The sequence below is a fragment of the Carlito syrichta genome, unplaced genomic scaffold, assembly GCF_000164805.1.
Source record: "Carlito syrichta isolate Samal-C Ts95f unplaced genomic scaffold, Tarsius_syrichta-2.0.1 Scaffold308839, whole genome shotgun sequence".
NCBI classification, from domain to species: domain Eukaryota; kingdom Metazoa; phylum Chordata; class Mammalia; order Primates; family Tarsiidae; genus Carlito; species Carlito syrichta.
The window spans coordinates 53,174-76,886 of NW_007252935.1; the positions used below are offsets into that span (position 1 = coordinate 53,174).

General features: G+C 40.5%; 1 protein-coding gene across 1 annotated transcript in view; it reads right to left on the reverse strand.

Annotated features, from left to right (window-relative positions):
- The window catches only part of PIP5K1B (phosphatidylinositol-4-phosphate 5-kinase type 1 beta), a gene marked incomplete at its 3' end in the record, with an annotated part of 202,794 nt that overhangs the window by 29,701 nt on the left and 149,380 nt on the right, over positions 1–23,713 (reverse strand). The window contains exon 4 of the mRNA XM_008066073.1: positions 826–956. Coding sequence (XP_008064264.1) covers positions 826–956 — 131 coding nt within the window. The remainder of the gene's footprint in view (positions 1–825; positions 957–23,713) is intronic.

The window sequence follows — 23,713 nt, forward strand, 5'->3', positions numbered from 1 at the left end:
CCTCAGCCTCCCAAAGGCGCGGGATTACAGGCTGAGCCACCGAGCCCGGCTTACTTCTTCTTTCTAAACTAAGGTATTAATAGACTTAATTTTAAAATTTATTTATTTTATTGTGGTAAAATATAAACAACATAAAACTTGCCATCTTAACCATTTTTAAGTGTATAGTTCTGTGGCATTAAGTACACTCACATTATTGTGCAACCATCACCATCCACCTCCGGATGTATTTGTTTTTAAATAATTGATCCTCCCCTAAAATAATAAAAGCAAGAGGCAACATGTATAGGTAACTTAGGTGTTTTTGCAAATGTGATGTCAAAACGGCAGGATTCTCATGTTTTCAGGAAAAAAGTTAAAGTAATCACACAGGAGAAGCTATAAGATTGAACTCAGATGCGAGGTGTGATTGTAGTCCCACTAGCCTGTTCTTCCAAATTAGGGAGAGTAAAAACATGGCGCCAGTAGCTGCTTTGTGGAAGCCTTCCCTCTTTTTCTGAACCTATGGCAGACATTACTCTGTAATTACTATACTCTTTCCTACTGAATCTCCAAATCTCTCTCCATATGGTAGTCTGGACATTCCTCACGACTAATTACAACTGGTCCATAGATGAAACCCATTTACCATCTACTTATAAAAATGCAAGGCAAACTAATGCAACAGGAAGTGACAATCATCTGGACTGCTTTTGGCCCTGCCAAAGGTCCAACATATACATCAGTATGTATAAACGTGCACATGGTAGAAAAGTCCTTCAATATGGAGTCGTTACAAAGAAGGCTCTTTGGCATGAAAATCATCACAAATAAAAATGTTCTTACCTGGGTAGGAACACACTTTCCACCACATAAAAGTCTTGCATGAGAACATCTCGTTCTGGCTTGGAAGTGAGATTACCCACTGTGTATCCTATTCCCAGCTGAATAGCACCTTTAATAGCAGATGATGCAGTCTGCAAATAATAAAAAAAAGTGTCTCAACAGTAGCTTCCAAATAGCAACAGGAGAGTGAGGTTATATGGATAGACACATATATACTCTTGGAGAATATATATTCCCCCCCCCCCTTGTTCCTAAAAAGAATCAGGAAGTTGAGGTTTGGTAAGATACAATGTTGCTTCTTTTGATGGAGAATTCATTCCAATATCAAGGATCCTTCTTTCTATGAAATTATTCCTGTGACAATCTTTCCTAATAATGTTTCTAAGGTCAAATCACAGTCCGCAATATCCATCTTTCTTTTATTAAAAACTCAGAAACTTCGTAGAACACTTTCAATATACAGCATTATAATTTCTACCCAAAGACAAATGGTAAAGTCACATTTCTTTAAAAAAAAAATCAGAATTTCTATAACATACCTTTGAATCAGTACAAGTATTTTATCTTCATAAGAAATGAGAAAGCAAAATGTAATTTGAGTCTTTGGAGTACACAAAGAATTTAATTTGGAAATTGCTTAAAAGGCTTGCCATGGACCCATAGTCAAAATCTCCTACACTGGCCAGGAGCAATGACTCATGCCTATAATCCTAGCACTTTGGGAGGTCAAGGCGGGGAACTGCTTGAGTCCAGGAGTTTGAGACCAGCCTAAGCAACATAGCAAGATACCACCTCTACAAAAAATAAAAAATTCAGCCAGTCATAGAGGCTGTGCCTGTAGTCCCAGCTACTCAGGAGGCTGAGTCAGAAGGTTGAGGTTGCGGTAAGCCGTGATTGTGCCACTGTACTCTAGCCTGGGTGACATAGTGAGACCTGGACTAAAAACTGAACAAACCAACAACAAAACCTCTACATTGATCTCTGCTAAAACATATGGCATTGGATACCCATATTTCCAATTTACAACTTTTCTAATATCATTCCATAATTAAGTTGATATAATGTTAACTTGGAGAATAAAGGCTGTATTTATGGGCATAAGTGTATATATATGTGTATGTGTACACATGTATATAGTTAAACCAACATAACAGGAGAAAGAACAGAATAATTTAATTTAGAAAAATTAGAAAGTACTTTTCTTAATGGTGAAAATGTGTCATACTTTTTATGCCTTGTAGTGCAATAAAAGCTAAATAAATACACAATAAGAGCTAAATAAATACTTAAGTCAGTGGTTCTTAACCAGGGACACTTGGCAAATCTGAAGATAGTTGTTGGTAGTCACAACTGGTGGTGGTGGAATAACACCCAGTGGGTAGAGGCCAGGGATGCTGCTAACTCCCCTACAAAGCACAGGGCAGCCCCCAACACAAATAATCATCTAGTCCCAAGTGTCAATAGTGATGAGGCAGAAAAACACTGACTTGGATGAATGTAATACAGATCATCCATTTTATAGAAAAGATACACTCTTTTGGAGTTAATATTTTCTCTTAGCAAATCTAAGACCCATTCCTGCCTTCCTACATGTTTTATTGTTTTTTATTTCTTCAACACTAAACAAGACCTCTCTCTTCTTGAGAAACATTTCTTCTCTTGATTTCTATGACAGAACATGGTCCTGGGACTACTTCCAGCTTTTCTCGTGGTCTCTCCTCTTGATATTTCTTCACTGACTTCTCTATATTCTATTTCCTATAATTGCAATGTCCCTGGAAGTTTGACCTTTGATGTTCAGATTTCCTTAATTATCTAGGTAACCAATCCATTCTTAGTGGCTTCAAATACTGTTTCTATGCATATGACTCTCAGATCTCTTCAATCTACTTGGACGCTTCCGCCAAACACACAGTATATACTGAACCAAACTAATATCTTACAACCTCTCCACTCACCTCCAAGATCGGCTTCCTTTCCCAAGTCACTGTAATCTTCAGTCACCCAAGTTCAAGCCCAAACAGACCATACCTAGAACATGCCTAGGTCCCCAATAAATACTTGTTGACTTCACCTAAGAAGGCCAGGCTTAATCAGTACCAATCAGTCACTTCCACACACAATTGGTAACTACTAACTTTCCCACAGAGGCATCATTTAATCACTTTGCTTATTCCACTGTCATCCTTAATGTGAAGACAACTGTTTACATTCTTGACCCTTCAGGAGGTAGAAAAATGTCTTTGTGTTTTTCTTTTTTCATATACCCTTTTATTTAAGAGCCAAGGGCAGCAAGATGGCAAAAGGTTGAGATTTAGGCTCACAGTGCATGTAGAGCTTAAAAAAAAAGTTTGCTATTTTAATACTCCTTCTCTGAGCTCTGCAATGCCACCAATTGGTGTAAGTGACCTTTTGTACCAGTAGTGCTGACTTCTGAAGGCTGAAATGGATTTTCCCCATTTTAACCTCACATAAAAATTCAAAAGGCATCTCTTCTCCCATCCATCACTCAGAGCAGCATGGCACAAGTTATGACACCAGCACTTTCCAGAGAACCCAATACCCCAAAATATTCTGAGCCAGGCCTATCAACAGACTCACATGCTTTCAAAATGCTCTGCTCTCCCTGCACCCCAGCCCTGATTCTGCTTTCCAGAACTACCTGTATTTCTGCTTAATTCATGGAATCACCATGATTATAGTCATTTTAACATTTCTTGGGCTGGAACAACCAGTCAGACAGACAGACTATCCCATTTTTTGTTGTCCCCACCGTAGCAACAGAAGTTGTGATTAGTCTGTGCCTGGTGTCCTGAAACTTCAGGGCGCATGAGAGTCACTGGGGATACTTGCTAAGAACAGATGATGTGGCACATCCCCCAAATTTCCGATTCAGAAGGTCTGGGGTAAGAGCCCAGTAGTATGCTCTTATTCTAAGTAGCACTGAAAAAAAAAACCAAACCTTTCTCCTACAGTATAAGATTAAGTTTTGAGTGCTGAAAGAATGAGATATGGGGAAGGGAAGGACCTCACTGATATGTTTAGCTAAACCACAAAATAGATTTGTAATAATATTACTTTCTTTTCAGACTGTTTAAAATTTAAGAGCTCTGATGGGACAAATAATAAACGGGTTAGTCTTTTTTGACCAATTAATTTGTGCCAGGCACTTGATATTTAGATAACAACAATCATAATCTATCATAATCATAGTATTCACCTATTTACTAAATGGCAGGCATGGTTCTAAGTGCTTTCTAGTTCTATTAACTCTTTTATCCTCATAATGATTCTATGAAGTAGGTGCTATTATTTATCTCTACTAATTCAGGAAGGTTTAGCAACTTATACAAGGTCACACAGCTAGTGAAGAGGTGAAGCTAAGACTCACCCCTAGGGAGGTTGGATCTATGTTATAAACAAGTACACTCTGCTCCCTCTAACACCAGAATCTCTTAACTCACTTAACCCTCTCGAGGACCCTGAAGTGTAGCAACAATTATTCCCATTTTATAGGTGGGACCTAAGGCTCAACAAGGTTAAGTGACCTGACCAAGTCCCTCCACTAGTGTGTAGTAGAGTCTGACTGCCAAGTCCAGGCTGTTTCCACAAGTGCTTTTGCAAAACAGGCCTAGAATCAAAGTTGGAAGTTCTCTTTTAAGTCTGGATGTTTGACCTCAACAAAGTAAAAACCTCTGAGAGAGCCATTCCTTTTGATGAAATAGAGATAAAAGATTTTTTTTTTTTTGGCTTCTAATCATACCCCGCCATGAGTAAGCCAAAAAAAAAAACTTGTAAACTTTTGATAAACCTGTATAGACACCATTGTTAATGTCACCACAAATATCACAGGGAGTTATTCACAAAAGGTGGTATTTTGCTGACACAGAGAGACACCTCAAAATTTCCTCCTCCCCATCTCTGTGTAAAAATTAAATGCTTTAACATTGAGGCATTTAAGTATAATGAAAAGTATCTTACATGTGGAATCTAAAAAAGTTGAACTCATAAAAGTAGGGGTAGAATGCTGGTGACCAGGGGCTGGTCGGGGGCTGGGGAGTTGGAAAGATGTTGGTCAAGGGATACAAAGTTTCAGTCCGGTAGGCAGAATGAGTTCAGGAGACCTACTATACATACAACATGGTGACTATAGTTAATAACAATGCATTGTATTTTTAAAATCACTGAGAGTAGATTTTAAGTATTCTTACCACAAAAAACAACAATATGAGGTAATGCAGGCTCATCTCAAGTGAATTAGCTCCATTGAGTCATCCCACAATATATGTATATTTCCAAACATCGTGTTGTACACAGTCAATTATACAATTCTTATTTGTCAACTAAACAATAAAATAGAAAAAAGCATCTCATCTGCTTTGTGGAAACGTCTGATTCCATTCATCATGGCATGAGGTTTCTTAAGCCAGGAGCCCTTAACCCTCGGGGCTGTGGACCAGTACCAGTCCATCACCTGTTATGAACCGGGCTGCACAGTAGGAGGTGAGGGTGGGGGAGGGGAGAGAAGGGAGTAGAACTCTGCCTTCTGTCAGATCAGCGGCAGCATTAGATTCTCATAGGAGCGAGAACCCTATTGTTTACTGTGCATACAAGGGACCTAGGCTGTATGCTCCTTATGAGAATCTAATGTCTGATAATCTCCCCATCTCCGTCCACGGACAAACTGTCCTCCACAAAACCAGTCCTTCAAGCCAAAGATCGCTGTCTTAGGCCATCAGCAACAAAGGCCTCATCACCTGACATTTTCTCACTGGACATTCGACAGAGTCTAATGTTGAGTAAGACATACTTAAAAGTGTGAAAAAACACTTTGAAACGCTACCTGGCGTGCCTCTGACTAGCAGATTAGTAAATCGTGATGATGACAAAGAACCATTTGTGTGCAAGTGCTGCTGATTGTGTTTCTAGAACCAACAGTTGTTTCCCTGAAATTCTGAGCCACCAGAGCTCTCTTCCTCTGGGATACACTATAGACCAGCCAGGCCATAGTGGGTTGATGGCTTTGCACACATACTGAGCCCCTACAATTTTCTCAGCAGGGCTTTGCATATGCCCTAAATATGCTGGGACATAATCATTTCCCCTTCTAGTGCCAAGGAGAACTGTCCACACTTTTAAAACATATAGGTTTAGATTTCAGAACACAGCAAAGTAAAGTCTATTTTTAATTCAGGACTTTGCAAGGGCTAAATGGAGGCAATATGTTGCCTGGATACCAGAAAAACCTCTACAGCATGTGGTCCTTGAAGAATGATAGTATCACTGATGTCACAAAGGCAAATCCCAAACATTTCTTTCATAGTTCCTCTGTACTAACCAAAACCTGTTCAGGGATGATGGTAATACTAAGAGGAACATGATTTTCAAAGCACTGTCTTTTAATGATTACACTTGACCATCACAACTGTGACATAGCTAGGCAGGGTTTACAATGCCCATGGTACAGATAAAGAAACTGTGATTCTGGGAGATTATCTTGGTCTAGATCCCTTAGCTATTATGTGCTGAAGCCAGGAGTGATACTCTGGTCTTCTAGAAGGCTCCCAATTCAGTGTCCTACCACTTTGTTTTGCTTCTCCAAGTTTTCCTGCTGGAGATGGATCTCATAGAAGATGAGAAGCACTTGAATGAGGAGCTAATAAGAGGAGAATAATAATAAGACTAAATGCCTAGGTAAACCCACTATTAGAGGAGCAATGATCCTGACAAGATTCTAATGACCTTACAGGAAACTGCTTTCTACAGCACATTGTCTGTGAAATTAGATCACTTAATATGCCATCAGATATCACTGGCTTTAAAAGGAAGCATTAAAACACTTCACATCAATAGCATTGTTTCCCCTAAGGTGGTATGAAGAACTAATTACGGGATTATAGCCAATATGTATGTTGTCAGAGTGACTGTTTTCAAAAGGACAAATCTGATCAGGTCATTCCCTTGCTTGAAATCATCTAATGGGTCCACAGTACCCTCCCTGCAAGATTAAACTCCTTAGCATGAACTGGAAGCCCATCTTGTTTTTATTCCCTCCTGGCCTCCCACAGACTCCTATACCTGATATACAGGAGAGACCCCCAAAATTCCAGAATTATCTACTGGAGGGTCAGCCCCTTGTAGCACAGGCTTCCTTCGCTAGGTAAGTGATCCAGGAACCCACTGGCATCAGTGTACCAGTTAGCATTGTTGTGAGATGTTGAGTTTGGCTTCAGAGAATTTTTTTTGGAGATTCTTTCAACACATTTGCCCATTTCATGATGGGTGATTTACACAAACACCATGCTGGGTGTTTGGCAGTTTTTGACCAAAAACAGCATGACCCCCATTCCCCACCCTCCCTATTGACCCAGTCTCACCTGAGAAACTTTTTGTTTGTTTCCCCAGATGAAAAAATCTTTAAAGGGAAACATTTTGTCGATGTATAAGAGATAAAACAAAAAACAGCAGAAGCACTAAAAGGCATCAAAATAGACAGGTTCAAAAAACTGTCTTGAGCAATGGAAAAACATCTGCATAGATGCATTGCATTAAACAGAGTGTACTGTGAAGGTGACTGAAGTTTAAAATGTAAGAATAAATACACAATTTTTAAATAAATAAATTTCAGGATTTTTTGGATCCTCTCTCGTATTAAAAAACAAATACACACAATAAACACATATTATATCCTTTGAGCAACCTAACCACAAGTGCACATGAAAGTTTCTGCCTGTGCGCATTTTTACCAGGGATGAGGTCTAATGCTTCCTTCTTTTCTAGGAAGATCTATTTTCTCAAAACTGCAGATCCAAAGAGTTTTTTGTTTTTTTTTTTTTAAGATGTGGGATACAATTCAGGATTAGGTACATAAGTGGTCATTGTACAGGTGAAGTTTGCGCCTTTTTTTGGTCCCCATTTCACCTGGTTTGAGATTGGGTACCCGTATCATTATTATTTTTATTTATTGTATAGACAAAGTCTCACCAAATTGCCCAAGCTGGTCTCAAACCCCTGGACTCAGGCACTCCTCTTGCCTCTGCCTCCCAGAGTGCTGGGATTACAGACTTGAGTCACCACATCCAGCCAGGTACCCTTGTTGATGTTATGTGCCCCTCCACCCCACCATACACACTGTGTCCTGTTACTGCCAATCCCTTTTTTATAGTATTATAATTAATGCTGATCCAAAGAGTCTAATACTAAATCACAGATATTCACTGATAAATAGCCTTAGACTAGGCCATAACAAAAAAGGTTCAGTAACACCTTTTAGCAGCAAGAAGGCAATTCTTGCCTGGGCAGGGAGATGCTGACCATGCTCCCTCATCTCTGCAGTTCAAGTCCAGTTCCAGGTTCTCCCTTCCTGTCTCTGAACCTGTGCTCAAGAAACAAAGCATAGACCACTTACTTGTCCCAATGAGAAAATTAAGGAAAAAGAAAGAGGGAGTGGTTGCGTAAAACTCAGTGCAGGACTATGGAAATTATGCAGTTTGTGGGCAGGCAAGCCTATTCCCCTCTGAGACGAGGTGAGACGACCTCTCGCCAACAAGTTCTTCAAATCATTTCTCCAGTCTGCCTCAAATTAGTTTCCTATTGCTGCTATAACAAATTAATACAAGCATAGTGGCTTAAAACAGCACATATTTACTATCTTACAGTTCTAGAGGTCACAAGTCCTAAAATCGAGGTATCTGGCAAGGCTGCATTCTTTCTGGAGACTCTAGGGAAGAATGTTTCCTTGCCTTTTCAGGCCTCTTAAGCCAACCACATACCTTGACTTGTGGCCTTTTCTCCATCTTCAAAGTCAGTAGAATTGTTAAATCTCTCTCTTTCTCTGTGTCTCTGATCTCTGCTTCTCTCATCACATCTCCTTCTCTGATTCTGATCTTCCTGCTTCCCTTTTTTAAGGACCCTCCCTGAATAATCCAGGATAATCTCCCCATCTGAAAACCTTTAATTTAATCACATCTGCCAAGTCCCTTTTGCCGTGGAAGATAATTTATTCATAGGTTCCAGAGATTAGAAGGCAGACTTTTTTTTGGGGGGGGCACTATAGTCCTCTATTTCAGAACTGACCCTAGCAGTTTTCCACTGTTGCCCCTGGCAGAGAGAAAAGCTCCCTTCAGAACTCCATTCCGTTAGATGCTGTTCATTCGTCTAACAAAGATCTGAGCACTTTCTAGGAGCCAGTCATATGTACCAGGCACTGGGGAAAGCATAAACCAAAAAGGGGCATGCTTCTTGCTCTCCTGGGAGTTTCTAAGAGACACTAAACAAAGATACACACACATAATGTCAAATTGTAGTCAGTGATAGAAAGAATAAGGTGAAAGGACTGAGAGCAGAAAGGTGGAGACCCACTTAAGAACTGAGCAATCTGAGGAATGAACTATGGGCTGAGACTTGAAAGGTGAAAACGGGACAGTCAGCAGGTCATGTCACAGAAAGACTGACTGTATCCACCACATGCCAGGTGCTCTGCTGCAAATTAGGGACAGAGAAATAACCTGCACAGAGTCCTTGCCCTCAAAGAATTGACAATTTGGACTAGTGTATGGTGGGAAAGAGAGAGTATGCTTTAGGAGATTAGCAGACTTGATTTCCAGGGACAGAGAAGCAGCAGGGTTTAGGGACCTGAAAGCAAACCACTATGGGTGAATTAGAGGAGCAACAGGGAGAGCATTGGAACTGGAGGGGAAAGACTGAACGGATCTGGGTCTGGGCTTTATAGGCCATCCTAAGGATTTAATGTGTTTCAATATGGGAATTGCATTCTAATTTAAAAAGGATCACTCTGGAGACCTTATTGGAGGGATCATAAGAGGGAAAGTGGTTAGGTGGCAGTTGTCGTGGCTCATATAGAGATGTCGATGGCTTAAAGAATGGTGATGCACAAGACTTGAATCTGAGATTTATTTTGGAGCGAGATAGACAGGACTTGCTATAAACTAGAAATGAGGGTGAGGAAAGTACCAGCAATGATTCCTGACATTTTCCTTGAGCAATTGAGAGAACTGAGGTTACTTTATTGACTTGGGGAGACTGAAGTAGGAACGTATTTTGGGGGCCAAGATCAAGAGTTCCACTTGATACACCAATGCTACACCCAAATGGGGATGCTAACATCCACATCTGGAGTTTAGAATAGGGGTTTGAGCTAATAATTTCAGTTGTTAGCCTGTAAATAGTATTGAAAACTAAGGGGTTTGTATGAAATGAAGAGAAAAGGGGGAGCATCTGAGGAGAGCCCTAAGCCACATCAACATTTAGAAATTAGATGGAAGGAGAACCCTCAAAGGAGAATCAGAAGCGATTACAGCAGTGGAAAGAAAATGAGGGAAATGTGGGGCAACCCCTTCGGGTCCCCTCCCACTGTGGGAGCTTTTATGTCCTCTTAATAAATCCTCCTTTCTCACTCAAAAAGAAAGAAAGAAAGAAAGAAAATGAGGAAAATGTGGCTTCAGAGAAACCAAGAAAAAAGAGTTTGAAGAAAGGAATGACAGTGGTCTCCACAAGTGGCTGCTTTGTTTGATAATATGAATGCTATAACTTGATGGAATATCTAAAGCTATGTGAGTTAAACTGTCTACTTTTTTCTTGTTCATATTGCTGATTCATATATAAGGCTAAATCTGGACCTAGAATATTTGGAAAAAAAATTATCTGATGAACTCCAGTCAAATTATGTCATCATTTATACCATATTTTTTAAATGTTCTATCGCTTAGAAAAATAAAATGTTACGTTAAGTTTAAAAATCAAGATGTAAAATACAGACAATAAGTTTTGGACAAGAAAAGCCCACAAGTATATGTATACATATCCACAGAATAAAATAAGGCAGGAAGATAATATATCAACATGTACAACTATTTACGGGTGGGGGATATTAGATGATTTTTGCTTTCACATTTTGTACTTCCCGAATTTTCTACATTTTATGTTCCATGTTCTATGTTGTCCCCCAACAAAAGTATTATTACTATGTTTATAAATACATTTTGAGGGGTGACAAAGGCACATTTTTATCTTCTTTTAGCTCAAGGCCTTGATGCTACAAACCCATGTAACTGTTATGCTTTGTCTCCTATTCTCCTAAATGTATTTTTGGGTTAAATTTTTCCCCTGTCCAAGTATGAACTTTAGGGCAGGTCTATGACCCTTCTGGTGACTCCTAGAATAAAAGGTCCTATGTTCATTTCTAGTCACATATTCGTAAAAATGTCCTCATGTAGACATTTGGTATGTCTAGTTCAGCTTAATAATAAAAAACTTAAATGCACGTTTAGAAGCCATCACTCCCTTCCCCAGCTTGCCCAGCAAAAGCTAGCCTCCAGCACTGGGAGGGGTTGGAGGCTTCTCTTTTCTGATTGCTGGAGGGAGGAGGGGCAGGAAAAGTCTTTCTTGAGTAGTACAGTTGTAGCATGTCTCAGGCACTCAAAGGCTGGCCAGGTATATACATCTTTTTCTTGAGGAGTACTTTCACAAGGGCTGTAAGTTCTCCTCTCTAAATGGCTGATGTGTTCTCATATTTAGGAGAATAAAACATCTCCTGTGGCTGGTCGTTTCTTATTGTTTCTCCAGGTCCACATGGACGGGGTCAGGGATGACCCCACCTTAGCTTTTTCTAGAGCTCAGTGCCCTCAACTGGTCATCTATTATTTGTCTTGAAACTCTGAGAGTTGACAAGCAGTGTCCTCGCCCTCTCCAAGAAGCTTCTTTTGGTTTTGCCATCCTCAGAGCAGCTGACCAACAACTCTCTTGTTCTTTCAGTTCCCCAGAAAAATACTGTAGACTATTTTATTCCCAGGCTCTAGGGAACGCATAGAACAACCCTGAGTGGTCTCACTGAAGCTCCCTTCCCTAGGCTTGAGATGGTGAGCAGACTTTCTCCTAAGCCTCTCCTTGGTGGGGGTTCTTTATGACATAATGATACTCTCTCCAAAATCCATCTACTACATCTCACAGTTGGCCAGCCAGGCTGGTCTTAGACCATCTGCTTCCCCAAGTTCTACATGGTGAGCTGGCCCCTAACCTTGGGATGTGATGAACATGCTTCCATCCCTTCAGCGTGTACTGTCTCAGACTGATTCACAGGTCCTGCTGATACCACGAGGTTTAAGTCAGCTGCATCAATTGATTGCTCACTGTATTCCATTCCTCTTGCCACATGACTGCCAGACTCATCATTCTAAGCCCCCCCCCCACCTTTTTTTTAATACCACATCCTGGCATAAAAACATTCACTGGTTTTTAGCCATCTGTAGAAATGAATCCAAATTTTTTGCTTGGCCTTCAAAACTTTCTATAATCTAATTCCTGTTCGTAATAAATGTTATAATAAATAAGTTCTCAAATGCTAAGTGCTATAAAAAATACACCCCTAAAATTTAGTGACTTGATTCAGGAGAAGTTTCTGTCTTAACCAGGAATAGTCTGCAGTGGGTGTCCCTGAATGGTGGTTGCTTTCCTCTGTCGGGCAGTACAGAGAATCTGGCTCCTATGTCCTTGTGGCTCTGATAGGGGTCCCCAACTCCCAGGCCATGAACCAGTACTAGTCTGTGGTCTGTTAGGAACCAGGCCACATAGCAGAGAGTGAGAAGCGAGTGAGCAGAGCTCTGGGTCTTCTGTCAGATCAGCAGTGGCATTAGATTCTCATAGAGGAGCAAACCCTATTGTGAACTGTGCATGCAAGGGATCTAGTTGCAAGCTTCTTATGAGAATCTAATGCCTGTAGATCTGAGGTGGAGCTGAGGCAGTGATTAGGTGAGGTCTGACTGTACATACCCCGATCTGTGGAAAAACTGTCTTCCACAAAACTGGTCCCTGTTGCCAAAAAGGTTGGGGACTACTGCTGTAAAGGTCTTGAAGTCTTCCAAATCTAGTCAGCAATAGTGGAAGTGAGAGCAGAGATGGAAAATCTACTTCCTACCTTTGCCAGGAAGTAACAGTGCAGGGTATCTGCCCCAGATCTGTCCTTCAACCCTTCTCCACCCTGCTCTGTGCCATGGGGTGTTCACCTGGACAGCTACATCAAAGGATTCCCTCACCCTCTGGCTCCTAGCTGGGTTTGGCCAACAGGACACCTTGGCAGAAGACTATAGGGAAGTTTGATAGTGAGGTCAGGGTGTTTACTTCCATTCCTCCCTTTCTGCAGGTTTTGGGATGCTTGTGTCCTGAAGGTTATAGTTTCTTTCTTGTGGGGTTCTCCAGATGGCTCCTATTTTGGGTTCTAGAAACCATGCTATTCTCTTACCTCTTCATGTCTCAAGATACTGTCTTTGTTGTGGATTTCCTGCCACTTCTCCCGCATCTTTGCAAACAGTGTCTTTCTTAAATCCCCTTCCAATTACCCAATTTGAATGTGCCTGCTTACTGTCCAGACCCACCAGTCAAAAACTCACTTACAATCCATCAGCAAGGATGAATCACATGGTCCCACTCAGATACAATGAAGGTTGGCTTTGCAGTTGCTTTTCAGGTCTAGCTGTGCTTTGGGACAGGGAGCACAAACTGCTGGACAGTTTGTTGTTCTGGCCACAAGCCAGAGATCCTCCTGCCTCTCAGTAAATCCACCGTTTGAGCCTAACCCAAACATATGTTTCACTTAAACTGGCCTCGTGATTCCTAGTCTCTGCATCCAATGATCTCCAGGCCTTCAGTGTTACCCTTCCCTATTTTCTTTTTGGTATCCTATCTGCTCTTCTGGGTCTACCACTAGCTCCCCATATAGTCTCTGTTCATTACAGCAGCTAAAAATAATTACTCCCTTCTCCCAGTATGAGTCATTTCATACGTGATTTCTGGGTATTCTGTTACTTTCATGGCTCTTAACTACTTTTCTGATACAATTTCTGCAGCATCTACATTTTCAAAATTAAGAATACTGGAGTGCCATTATAATGATGTCCTTTCCTTTGCTTGCACGAACACTGCATGTGGTGAAATTGAGTTGTAACAAGGTCATTCTGACACATTAGGCACTAAACAACCTTGGAAGAAGCCCAAGACAGACCCACTTAATATTTAATTTTCCCTTTTTACTAAACAGCCTTTCAACAAGATCTCAGGGTATCCACTTATTTGATGAGATATTTGCTTCTCAAAATTTGATAGAAGAGGCAGAACAAAGGAAAGGTGTTCTATGGTTTCTTTTAAATGATCTCCACCTTAATATGATTGGAAGAGAAGCATGTCCTTTTATTGGAAAGGAAAAGCATATTAAGCAAACACTTCTCATTAACAGAAAAATACTGTATTCTTAAGGTATTCATAATACAGCAGCATGAAATTATGCACCCTTAATTGTCCTTAAAAGAGGTGTGTCATTAACTGCAGATGAAATTCTTGATTTAGGAAAGAGCAGCATTATGAATGCTGTTATATTAGTCTTTCGAAACTATTACAGTTTAGACTTAGACACTCATCATAAATACAGCACATATAATATCCTTAATACTATTCATACACAGTAGGGAAGAAAATGTCATTTGTTTTTGTATTCAAATAAAAATTATACTTATTTGATACAAACACAAATTTAGTTCAATAGATAACAGTTAAAAAGGATTGACAGCTAAAAAGAATCAGACAAATTCAAATTTCACACAATGGTAGAGTGTTAGATTTCCTAGTAAAGGAGTTGTCATTTTTAAAGGTACACTATGACCTCAGTGCTAAGCACTGTTTTGAAGAAATGACACAAGGTTTATCGCAGATGTTGCTAGTTGTTTCCAGCATCTATTCTCCCTTCTTATTTAGCAGTTGATCTCAGTGAGGGTTGATTTTGCCCCCCGAAGGACCCTGGGCAGTGTCTGGGTCAGTTTTGGTTATCACAACCAGGGAGTGCTACTGGAGTCTACTGGGTAAAGGCCAGGGATGTGCTAAATATCCTTCAGTGCACAGAATAACCCCCCGCAACAAAGATTTATCCAGTCCACATGCCAGTAGTGCCGAGGTTGAGAAACCCTGTAGGAGAAAATTTAATTGAGTATTTTGTCTGCTTCTCTCACAGAGAGCTATAGTCACATGACTATTTTTCCGGTCACTGAGATGTGAGAGGAAATGTGTCCAACTCCCAGGTGACATCCTTCCCAGGAAGGGGAGTGTTCCCTACAGATGTGATGGATAGAGATGAAACAGTCCTCTGATCACGTCTGGAAGGTGTACATTGAGAATGGCAGAGATACATGATAGAAACCTGAGCCCCTGACAACTCTGCGCTGTTAGGTGAGAGAAGAACAAACTTCAACTGTGCTTAAGCCACGATCACTCTGGTTCTTGCTTTTACCTATACTGTAAGTGCTTATAACCTATGAATCTATAACCAAATGCACTTTATCTGAAGTATGATACAGACTCAAAAATATATCAAACTGAAAAAGAAATATCCATACAGACCTGCTTAATTTTAAAAGGTTAAATTGTAGACTATGCTCATTGGGAAGAAGTTAAACAACTCAAGTATAGAAAGTAAAACACAGTTATGCCCTTCTCACTCTTGCTGTCCAGGATTAACTACTGTCAATTGTTTATTGTGTATTTGAGGCTTTTTTCCTCCATACACTAAAAATACAAGCACATATCTATGCACCAAACAATAAAAATCAGATTTCATTTTTGCTTTGTTGCAGCTTGTTTTTTTCACATAATGCCCTCCCATGTCCATCTATATAGATCTCATTATGTTTAATGGTTATATAGATTTTCATAGTTTGCACGTAACATCATTTTTTAACTACTCTTCTGTTGCTAGACATTAGGGTTCTGGTTCTCTCTTTCTTTTTCATAACAGGTAATGCAGCAATGAACATCCTTGTTCATATATTCTCCTACACTTATTTCCTGAGTATTTCTGCAGCACAGATTCCTAGAAGTCTTGCTGAGTTAAAGGATATGCACATTTATACTTTTGGTAAGTACTGCCAAGATGCCTTCTAAAAGAGATTCTATCAATTCATATACACACCCAGAGTACTGTATAAGAATGCTCTTGTCATCATACGATTACCAACACCATTATTGTCACTATTACTAATTTTTGCCAATCTTGTTGTTTTAGTTCCCATTTTTCTGATCCCTAGTGAGGAAGATTCTCTTTGTGTATTTACTGTACTATTTGTTTTTAACTTTATAATTTTCATTTTTTGTGGTTACACACGAATAACCATGCTCAAGTATTTTATACCAATTGAGGTTAAACTCCATTTTCAAAATAGTCCCCATGGAAGCCCTAAAACAATAAGATTCCATTCCTTCTCTGAGAGTTTTTGTTATTGAAATTGTAAGCTCTCACAGGACAGAAACAGTAGCTATTTTTTTTAATCACCTACCAAATAAAGTTTTTCTTTATTCCTTTTTACTACAATAAAATGCTACACTTCTCCAGTTTTTTTACTTTAAAATTTAAAATATTCCTTTAGAAGAACTTACACTCATTTTCACAACTAAATATGTATTTTTGCAAAAACAAATAAGAAATGTAGTTCATAATTGGCTCTTTGGGATAGTAGACTCTTGGAGAAACATGTAACAGCAGCCGTAGGTGAGCTGAGGGTTGAGAAACACACCTAGGTAGAGAGAGTGATATAGAGAAACTGCAAATGTGTCTGTCTACCTGCTTCCTTATAGTTGTACACTGTAGGGTTAGAAAGGATCTCTAGAAAGATTTTCCTATAGTGAGGAATGATCAAGTATTTTTAGCTGAATTTTTTCACATGGTAGCACTTGTCTTGCCATACCTTAACTGTATTCTTTTTTTTTTTTTGAGTTGGAGTCTCACTCTGTCGCCCAGACTGGAGTGCAGTGGCTGCTACCGGCCACTGCAGCCTCGACCTGCTGGGCTCCGGCGATCCTTCCGCCTCAGCCTTCCAAGTAGCTAGAACTACAGGCACGCGCTACCACCCCAGCTAATTTTTGATTTATTGTAGAGATGAGGTCTCGCCAAGTTGCCCAGGTGGGTCTCGAACCCGCGGGCTCAGGCAATCCACTCACCTCAGCCTCCTAAAGTGCTGGGATTACAGGCTGAGCCACCGAGCCCGGCTCACTGTATTCTTTTTTGTGGGGTAGATGAGAAATGAAGGGCACTGAGCCCCTTTCACCATTCTACTGGGCTGCTGGCCTTTTCTGAGTGCTTATTGTGATCCAAGCATTGCATTCAACTATTTCCTCTTCATTTGCCAGAGAAGAAACTCGTCCAGAAAGACAAGCTTATCCAAGGCCACACAGTGAGGAGGTGGCAAAGCTGGCCCTTGAACCTAGATCTGTAGCCAGAGTTCATGCTCAGAACTACCACACAGGACATCACCATCAGATACAGAAATACAGAGACATAAGCTTTGCCAGTTTTGCATTTCAATTTAGCACAGGCCCACCTAAATTCTGTGGCTAGTCCAACTGCTTGTTTCTTGGCTACATGGGCCTGTTTCCAAGCAACGCCAAGCCAGCTTCCATTCTTTTTATTTGTACTCTCTTTTGGCTGGCAAGACTATGGTTAACTCTTTGTCCATAGGTGTGGTGGTGGGTTGGGACCAGAGCCAAGCCTCCCTTCTACTAAGTTCCCCAGGAGGCAGGCATTATCACCGCACTCTGCCAATTCAGGTGCACAGAGACATGGACACTAGTTAGAAAGGTGTCCTAAATGGGGCCAAAGTAGAAAGTTTTCATGGAAACACTGGCATTTTGGAATCTTTAGAACAGGCATTAGAATCTAGGCTGTTTCCCAGCTTTATGTAGGACAAGTATAGAGCAACCAACCAACCTTTCTCCCCTTAAAAACACTCTTAACAACCCCTGCTCTCTCATTCATCCTTTATGGCCATATATTATCCCCACCTACTTCAAGAGATTATTAACCTGTAGCTCTGCTCTGCATGCCTTGGCTTTCCCTCCTCCCAAGCTCTTGCTGCACATGAAGTCTCTCTCTCTCTCTCTCTCTCTCTCTCTCTCTCTCTCTCTCACACACACACACACACACACACACACACACACACACACACACACACACACACCATGCTGCTGTTGATGCTGATTTAGGGAATGAGAAGGGATGATTACAACTCCCTCAAGGAGGCTAAGATCTACATGGAAACTTAATATACTTCTGGAAATACCACTAGCATACACAATCTGATTTGTCATATCTTTTACTACCTACCCCAAGAGACCTCGAACTCTTGCTTTTCATTCTATCAACTGACCTCTTCAATTTTAAAAATAAGAATGTATTTAGCAAAGAAAGAAAAATAACCCAATATCTCTCAGTGCTCTGATAGAGTTGGCCGGGCAATTGGCCACTATTAAACAGTTAATTAATTCAGGAGGTAAATTTTCTGACTTCATAAGACAGGAGGACTTAACTGCTATCCATTTACCCACAGAGAAGAAAAACAGAAATGAAGCTTCTTACTGAGGCAGGGATCATTGGATTTTTTTTTTCATTTGTTCCTAGACTTATATTAGTCATATAACCTTTAAAAAAAAATAACTAAGCTCCTTGATCTATGAAAGATATGAGAAAAATAATAAATGCTACAGAAGCAGACCTCAAAGAAATGGAATCTTTCAAATCTAATCTAGTTTAATTTCTCCCCACTTAGTTTCTCATTATAAACTCTATAAGTAGATGACAGGGAATTTTATATATCATACATATGTATATGTATATGTTATAGGAATAAGTAACATTTATGGACTAGAAAGGCAAAGCTCAGGGCTCCAAGATTTAGAAGGAGGCAGGATTATGATTGCTAAATGAGACTCACTCATGCATGAAACAAAAATAATTTTACGAACTGACATACAGTGATTTTATACATTGACAGCAGAGGCACACTTGCTAGTGATGTGCTGTTAGCAGTCTTGAATCACTTTTCCATATGCCAGCTCTGAACAATCATTATAGAATATATCAGCAAATGTGAGCAATAAGAAATGACGTTGATAAGGGATAAGAAACATAGCTAAATTCCTATGGCCAAGTGTCTTTTCTGAAAGAATACGGAGTGAAGACATGTGTCCTATCATAATTAAATTATTTTAAATGACTGTCATTTAAATGACGGTCATCGTTAAGTTGTTAACAGTATATGTGTGCCTTATAGTTCTGGTTATATTTCTGGAAAGTCACAGAAGAACAATGCCAGAATAATTTTAAACAAAAAGATCTGAAACATTAATACCAGTATTTATCTAAAAGGATTGCAAAATTTAGAATTCAGATGTTTTCGGTGTATAGAAAGATTGGTTTCTAAGTTTTTAAAGGCTCTACTGCAATAATTTCTGTTGTGAGATATTTTAATGCACTTATTTATTAAATTGTCTTAAGTGTTTATTTTGTGTAAAGTTGAGTTGTTTGCAATATTTATTTCTCACTATAACTCGATTACCTCCACAGACAAAAAAACTTGAAGGTCAGAAAGTCTGCACATCTGAAAGATAAATCCTAGATCATTTTTAAACAAAAATACTATTAATGGAAATTTTCCCAAAAGTGTGTATAGACTCATATATCAGAACCCATTGACATGTTTTTCAAGAGTCTCCATAAGGGGTAAAGCACTGAAGCTGGGGGATAACTTTAAATATCATGCATACTTTCAAGTTTGGATTAAGCAATCTGTGCCCATGTAACTTCTGATCTCAAAATCTAGGATTATGTTGCAGTCAAGATGTGATTTCTCTCTATGTGATTTCCCTCTTTCTCTTTTAGAACAGTGGAATGTAGTTTCAAAAATCCTCTATTTCTGAGCCCTGTGCATTTAAACAAACAGTTACATGAGGCCCTCAGGTCTGTCCTACCTGTCCATAGCTCCTCTAACCCCAAATCCTCTGACTTTCCTCCCTAGTCTTCTGGTTCTCAGTCCTCCCTTCCTCATGGCCTTTCAAATTACTATGTTTTTGCTGGTCCCTGAGGCTGGGATCAGCCCTTCTGTAAGGAAAGCACCTTAGGTCTTTGGAGGAGAAGCACTATCAAAGCCCAACTGGATACCCAGGCTGCAAAGAGGAATGAAAGAAGCTGTTAAATTGTTAACAGTATTATTACTATGTGTGCCTTGTAGTTCTGGCCATATTTCTGGAAAGCCACAGAAGAACAATGCCAAGATCATTTTAAACAAAAAGATATGAAACAGTAATTCCAGTATTTACCTAAAGATGCTTTAAAATTTAGAAGTTAGATGTCTTTGGTGGCTCCACACCCCTACCTCCAGGCTCTAGTTCTTCTAGCAACCAGCTATTTGACCAAAGGTAGAAAAAAGTAGTAGTATTCACAGATAACCACTCTTGGTGAATACTTTCATAAGCACCCCCATATTAATGTGCAAACATGGACAGACATTTGGGATCAGCAACAGGCAGAAAGAAACCTGCATTTTGGGCCCCTTCTGCCAACAGGGGGCTGTGAGACTCTGAGAAAGTTACATGATACCCCTGGGCCTCAGTTTCCCCCTCTATAAAAAGAAGGCAGTTGGCTAGATGATTGCCAACATTTCTTCCACATCTGAAATTCTACTGGTATTGATATATTAATGAAGTCTAGGTCCTGATTTCATTTATTTTTCAGCATATGTGGTCACCAACCAGAAGTCACTTGTTTTGTAAGCTTTAAAATACTCGTATTTAATTCTACCATTTTCTCTATGCCTCATCCTCACCCCCGCCCCTAAAAATACAACAGAAAGTAACTGCATTTTGCCTTCCTTGGATTACAACTCTTAAAGCAAGACTGATGTTGAGAAAGGAGAACAGGGCGTCATTTCTCACAAGTGGAGCAGGAGGAAGCAGCCTTGCCTTAACCATGTGCAATTTGCAAAAGTACCAGCTGGGTAGAAGCTGGAGTGCTGTTTATTTCTGTTTAGTCCTTTTCTCTCAAACTCTGAGAGAGCCTGATCAGATTGCTTTTGATGTTACCTAAGGTCATAAAAGTTGGTGTCAGAACTGCCAACAAACACTAATTCAGAATTCTCCCCACTGGAGCTGGCCACCAGACTCGGATACCTTTTCGGACTGTCAGGTGGTGTAACTGTTCTCAGCAGGTTTTCCTGGAACCCCTTGACTCAATCCCCACAAACCAGTCTTCCAGTGGCCCAGTTCCAAATGGACCACTGGTGGTCCCAGTTAATGACCTGTGCTATGGTACAAGTGGAAGTGCTTGACCCACAGTCAATTACTCAATAGAGAGTTGCTTCCTTTCTCCTTCCCCGGTCACAGTTAGAGGAAACTGTGGTGGGTTTCTGTAGCCCAGACTTCCAACCCCACACTCTCTCCAACTATGGTAAATCATCTGCCATCTAATGTCAGTGCTTTGCTCAGAACTTAATTCAATGTTGACTGAGTAGATGCTACTGGATGGATGAAAGTCATCTCAACACTAAGCTTCTCTGTATGAGAATATGGATACATGACCCCTACCCATAGGGGTTCTTTCTTGCATAGGCCTTGCAGCATCCAACTCTCAGAATGCACACACACAAGCAGTTATCGGTCTAAATATTTATGTTTTATGTTCTCATGTGCTTCCTTGTGTCTGTTGTACAAAAAGCCTGGCTGATTTCTGACCTTGTCTTCCCCTCTGATATTCTGTGCTTCCTGCAACAGCCTCTACCTATCTCCTGAACCATACCTCCAGCTTGCCCTCCTGCAGGCCCACGTTAGTAGGGCCTGTGTGCAGAATCCTTCTATCTTTCTTCCAGCACTAGTATCTGACACAGCTTCAGACAGTTATCAAGAGCGTTGCTCAGAAGCAGGTTGGATGGCGACATAAATATACCTGGCAGGTTATATGGCTTGGGGAAATTTTCTAGAGTCCGGTTGGGTAAGGGAATAGGTTTTCCCCGAGAGGAACAGAGTAGCTCACAATTTGAACAAAGTGAGTGAAAGCAGTCTCAGTCTCTTCCGTCCACTGCCACCAACCAGAGGCTTTTTTACAGAGGTGTGAGTGGTCTTAACGCCAGGCCCACAGCTGCCGATACTTCCGGGTTTGCATGGTTAAGGAACGCTGTCATGAGAGGGGCTTCACTTTGCTGTCAGCCCTACAAAATGAGCATGATTGGAAATACTTGTGTCTTTAACCTATGATTTAATTTGTTTGGAATGTAACCACCTGGCAATGGGGAAAAAACCCAAACAATATGGAAATTTTCTTTCAAAGTTTCAAAAAGGAACAAGGAAACACAAATCATTCCTACAACACTCAATGCCTGAGTAGAACTCAGTATTCAGGGACAGCTCTAGCAGCCTCCTGGCCATATCCTCCCTCCTCAGACCCCTCCTTTTTCAGCTACTGCTGCCACAGTGATCTTTGTCAAGACCCGTCCATGCTGAGGTCCAATTCCTCAAGTAGCATGGGGTTCCCTGACTGGGACTGTTTGTGGAAAAATGGATCAAGGTAAGGCATTCTTTAGTTCTTTATACTCTTAATCACCTTGGAAAATTCTGTTTGGTTATTGAAACAAAACCATGACTCCCCCCCAAAACAATACATCTAAATCCCCAACCACAGACTCCACAGATGTGAAAAGCAAAGGAAAGCTGGTTTCCAACTCTGGTCGCCAAGCACAGGGACAGTCCCCAGACCACTTCGGCTTATTTTAATTCACAGAGCGGGACACTTGGCTCCTCTTGGGCAAACTTATTCCTTTACCTGACTGGATTACAGTAATTTCTTTAGGTCATAACTCTACCAGGTATGTTTATTCCACAAGCCAAAGTTTTTCTAAACTAATCAACTCAACACAGGCTTCTAAAGTCAAGTATTCAGAGAATAAAATTCTCATAGGTCAGGGTGTGTCAACCTCAGCACTATTGACACTGTGGATTGGATAATTCTTTGTTATGGGGGGCTGTCCTGTGCACTGTAGGATGTACCACAGTATCTCTGGCCTTACCAACTAGATGCCGGGAGCACCACTTTCTCTAGATGTGACAATCAAAATGTCTGTAGATGTTGCTAAATGCCCCTGGGAGGTAAGATGGGGTCCAAGTCAGCCCTGAGAACCATGACTTCATCTAAGTGCAAAACTCTCACACACTGATGTAAGTCACCCTTCTATCTGTAGGGGAAAGTACCCCATCAATGCTTGTTCTATTGTCTGCATATATGCTGTCCACATCAATGTTCCATATATTCTAGGTGTGCCTTATATTCTAGGTGTGTCAAGAACAGTGTTTTAAAATTCCAGTTTCATCTCACATTGTGTTTCACCAACACTAAGCTTCGAACTGATATCACTGTTTTTTAAAAACAATGATGGAGAAGTAGTAAAGGAAAGTGTACTTTCTGTCACTTTTATCATAATCCTAGTCCTTAAAAATACTGGTTGTAGAGTGTGTGTGTACAAACATGCCTGTCCATCCTCCCTGCTTCCATAGATACATGCACACAGACCCACAAACCCAGAGGCTACTGTGTCCCATAGCAGATGAAAGTCCAGTTCTCCAGGGTAAACCTCACAGAGAGTATTTTAGCCTTCTCAGCATGAGAAATGACCAAGTGGAAATCAACACAAAGGATATCTCTGGGGCAGATGCTTGGTGGGGCCACCCCAGTGAGACTATCAGAGGTGCGGGAGATGAGTGCGGTAGGCTGAGAAAGGCTGAGGGTCAGAGCCTTGGTCATGAGCTCAGCTCTCAGCACACTCTTGGCCTGGGAACTTAAAGTTTTTGGGTCTCTGTTTTCTCATATGTCAATGAACAGTTTTATCAGAGCATTTCCAACTCTAACAGTCTAAGTTTCTAAGAATACAATGCAGAAATTGCCACTTCCACCCACCCCACAAGCCTTCTCCTTTCTAAATTAATCATTTCCGCTATTTCCACCTCAAATGATGGCCACTCTCAATTCATCAGAAATTGCAGAAAACACACAGGATGTTCAATTACTTTAAAGGGA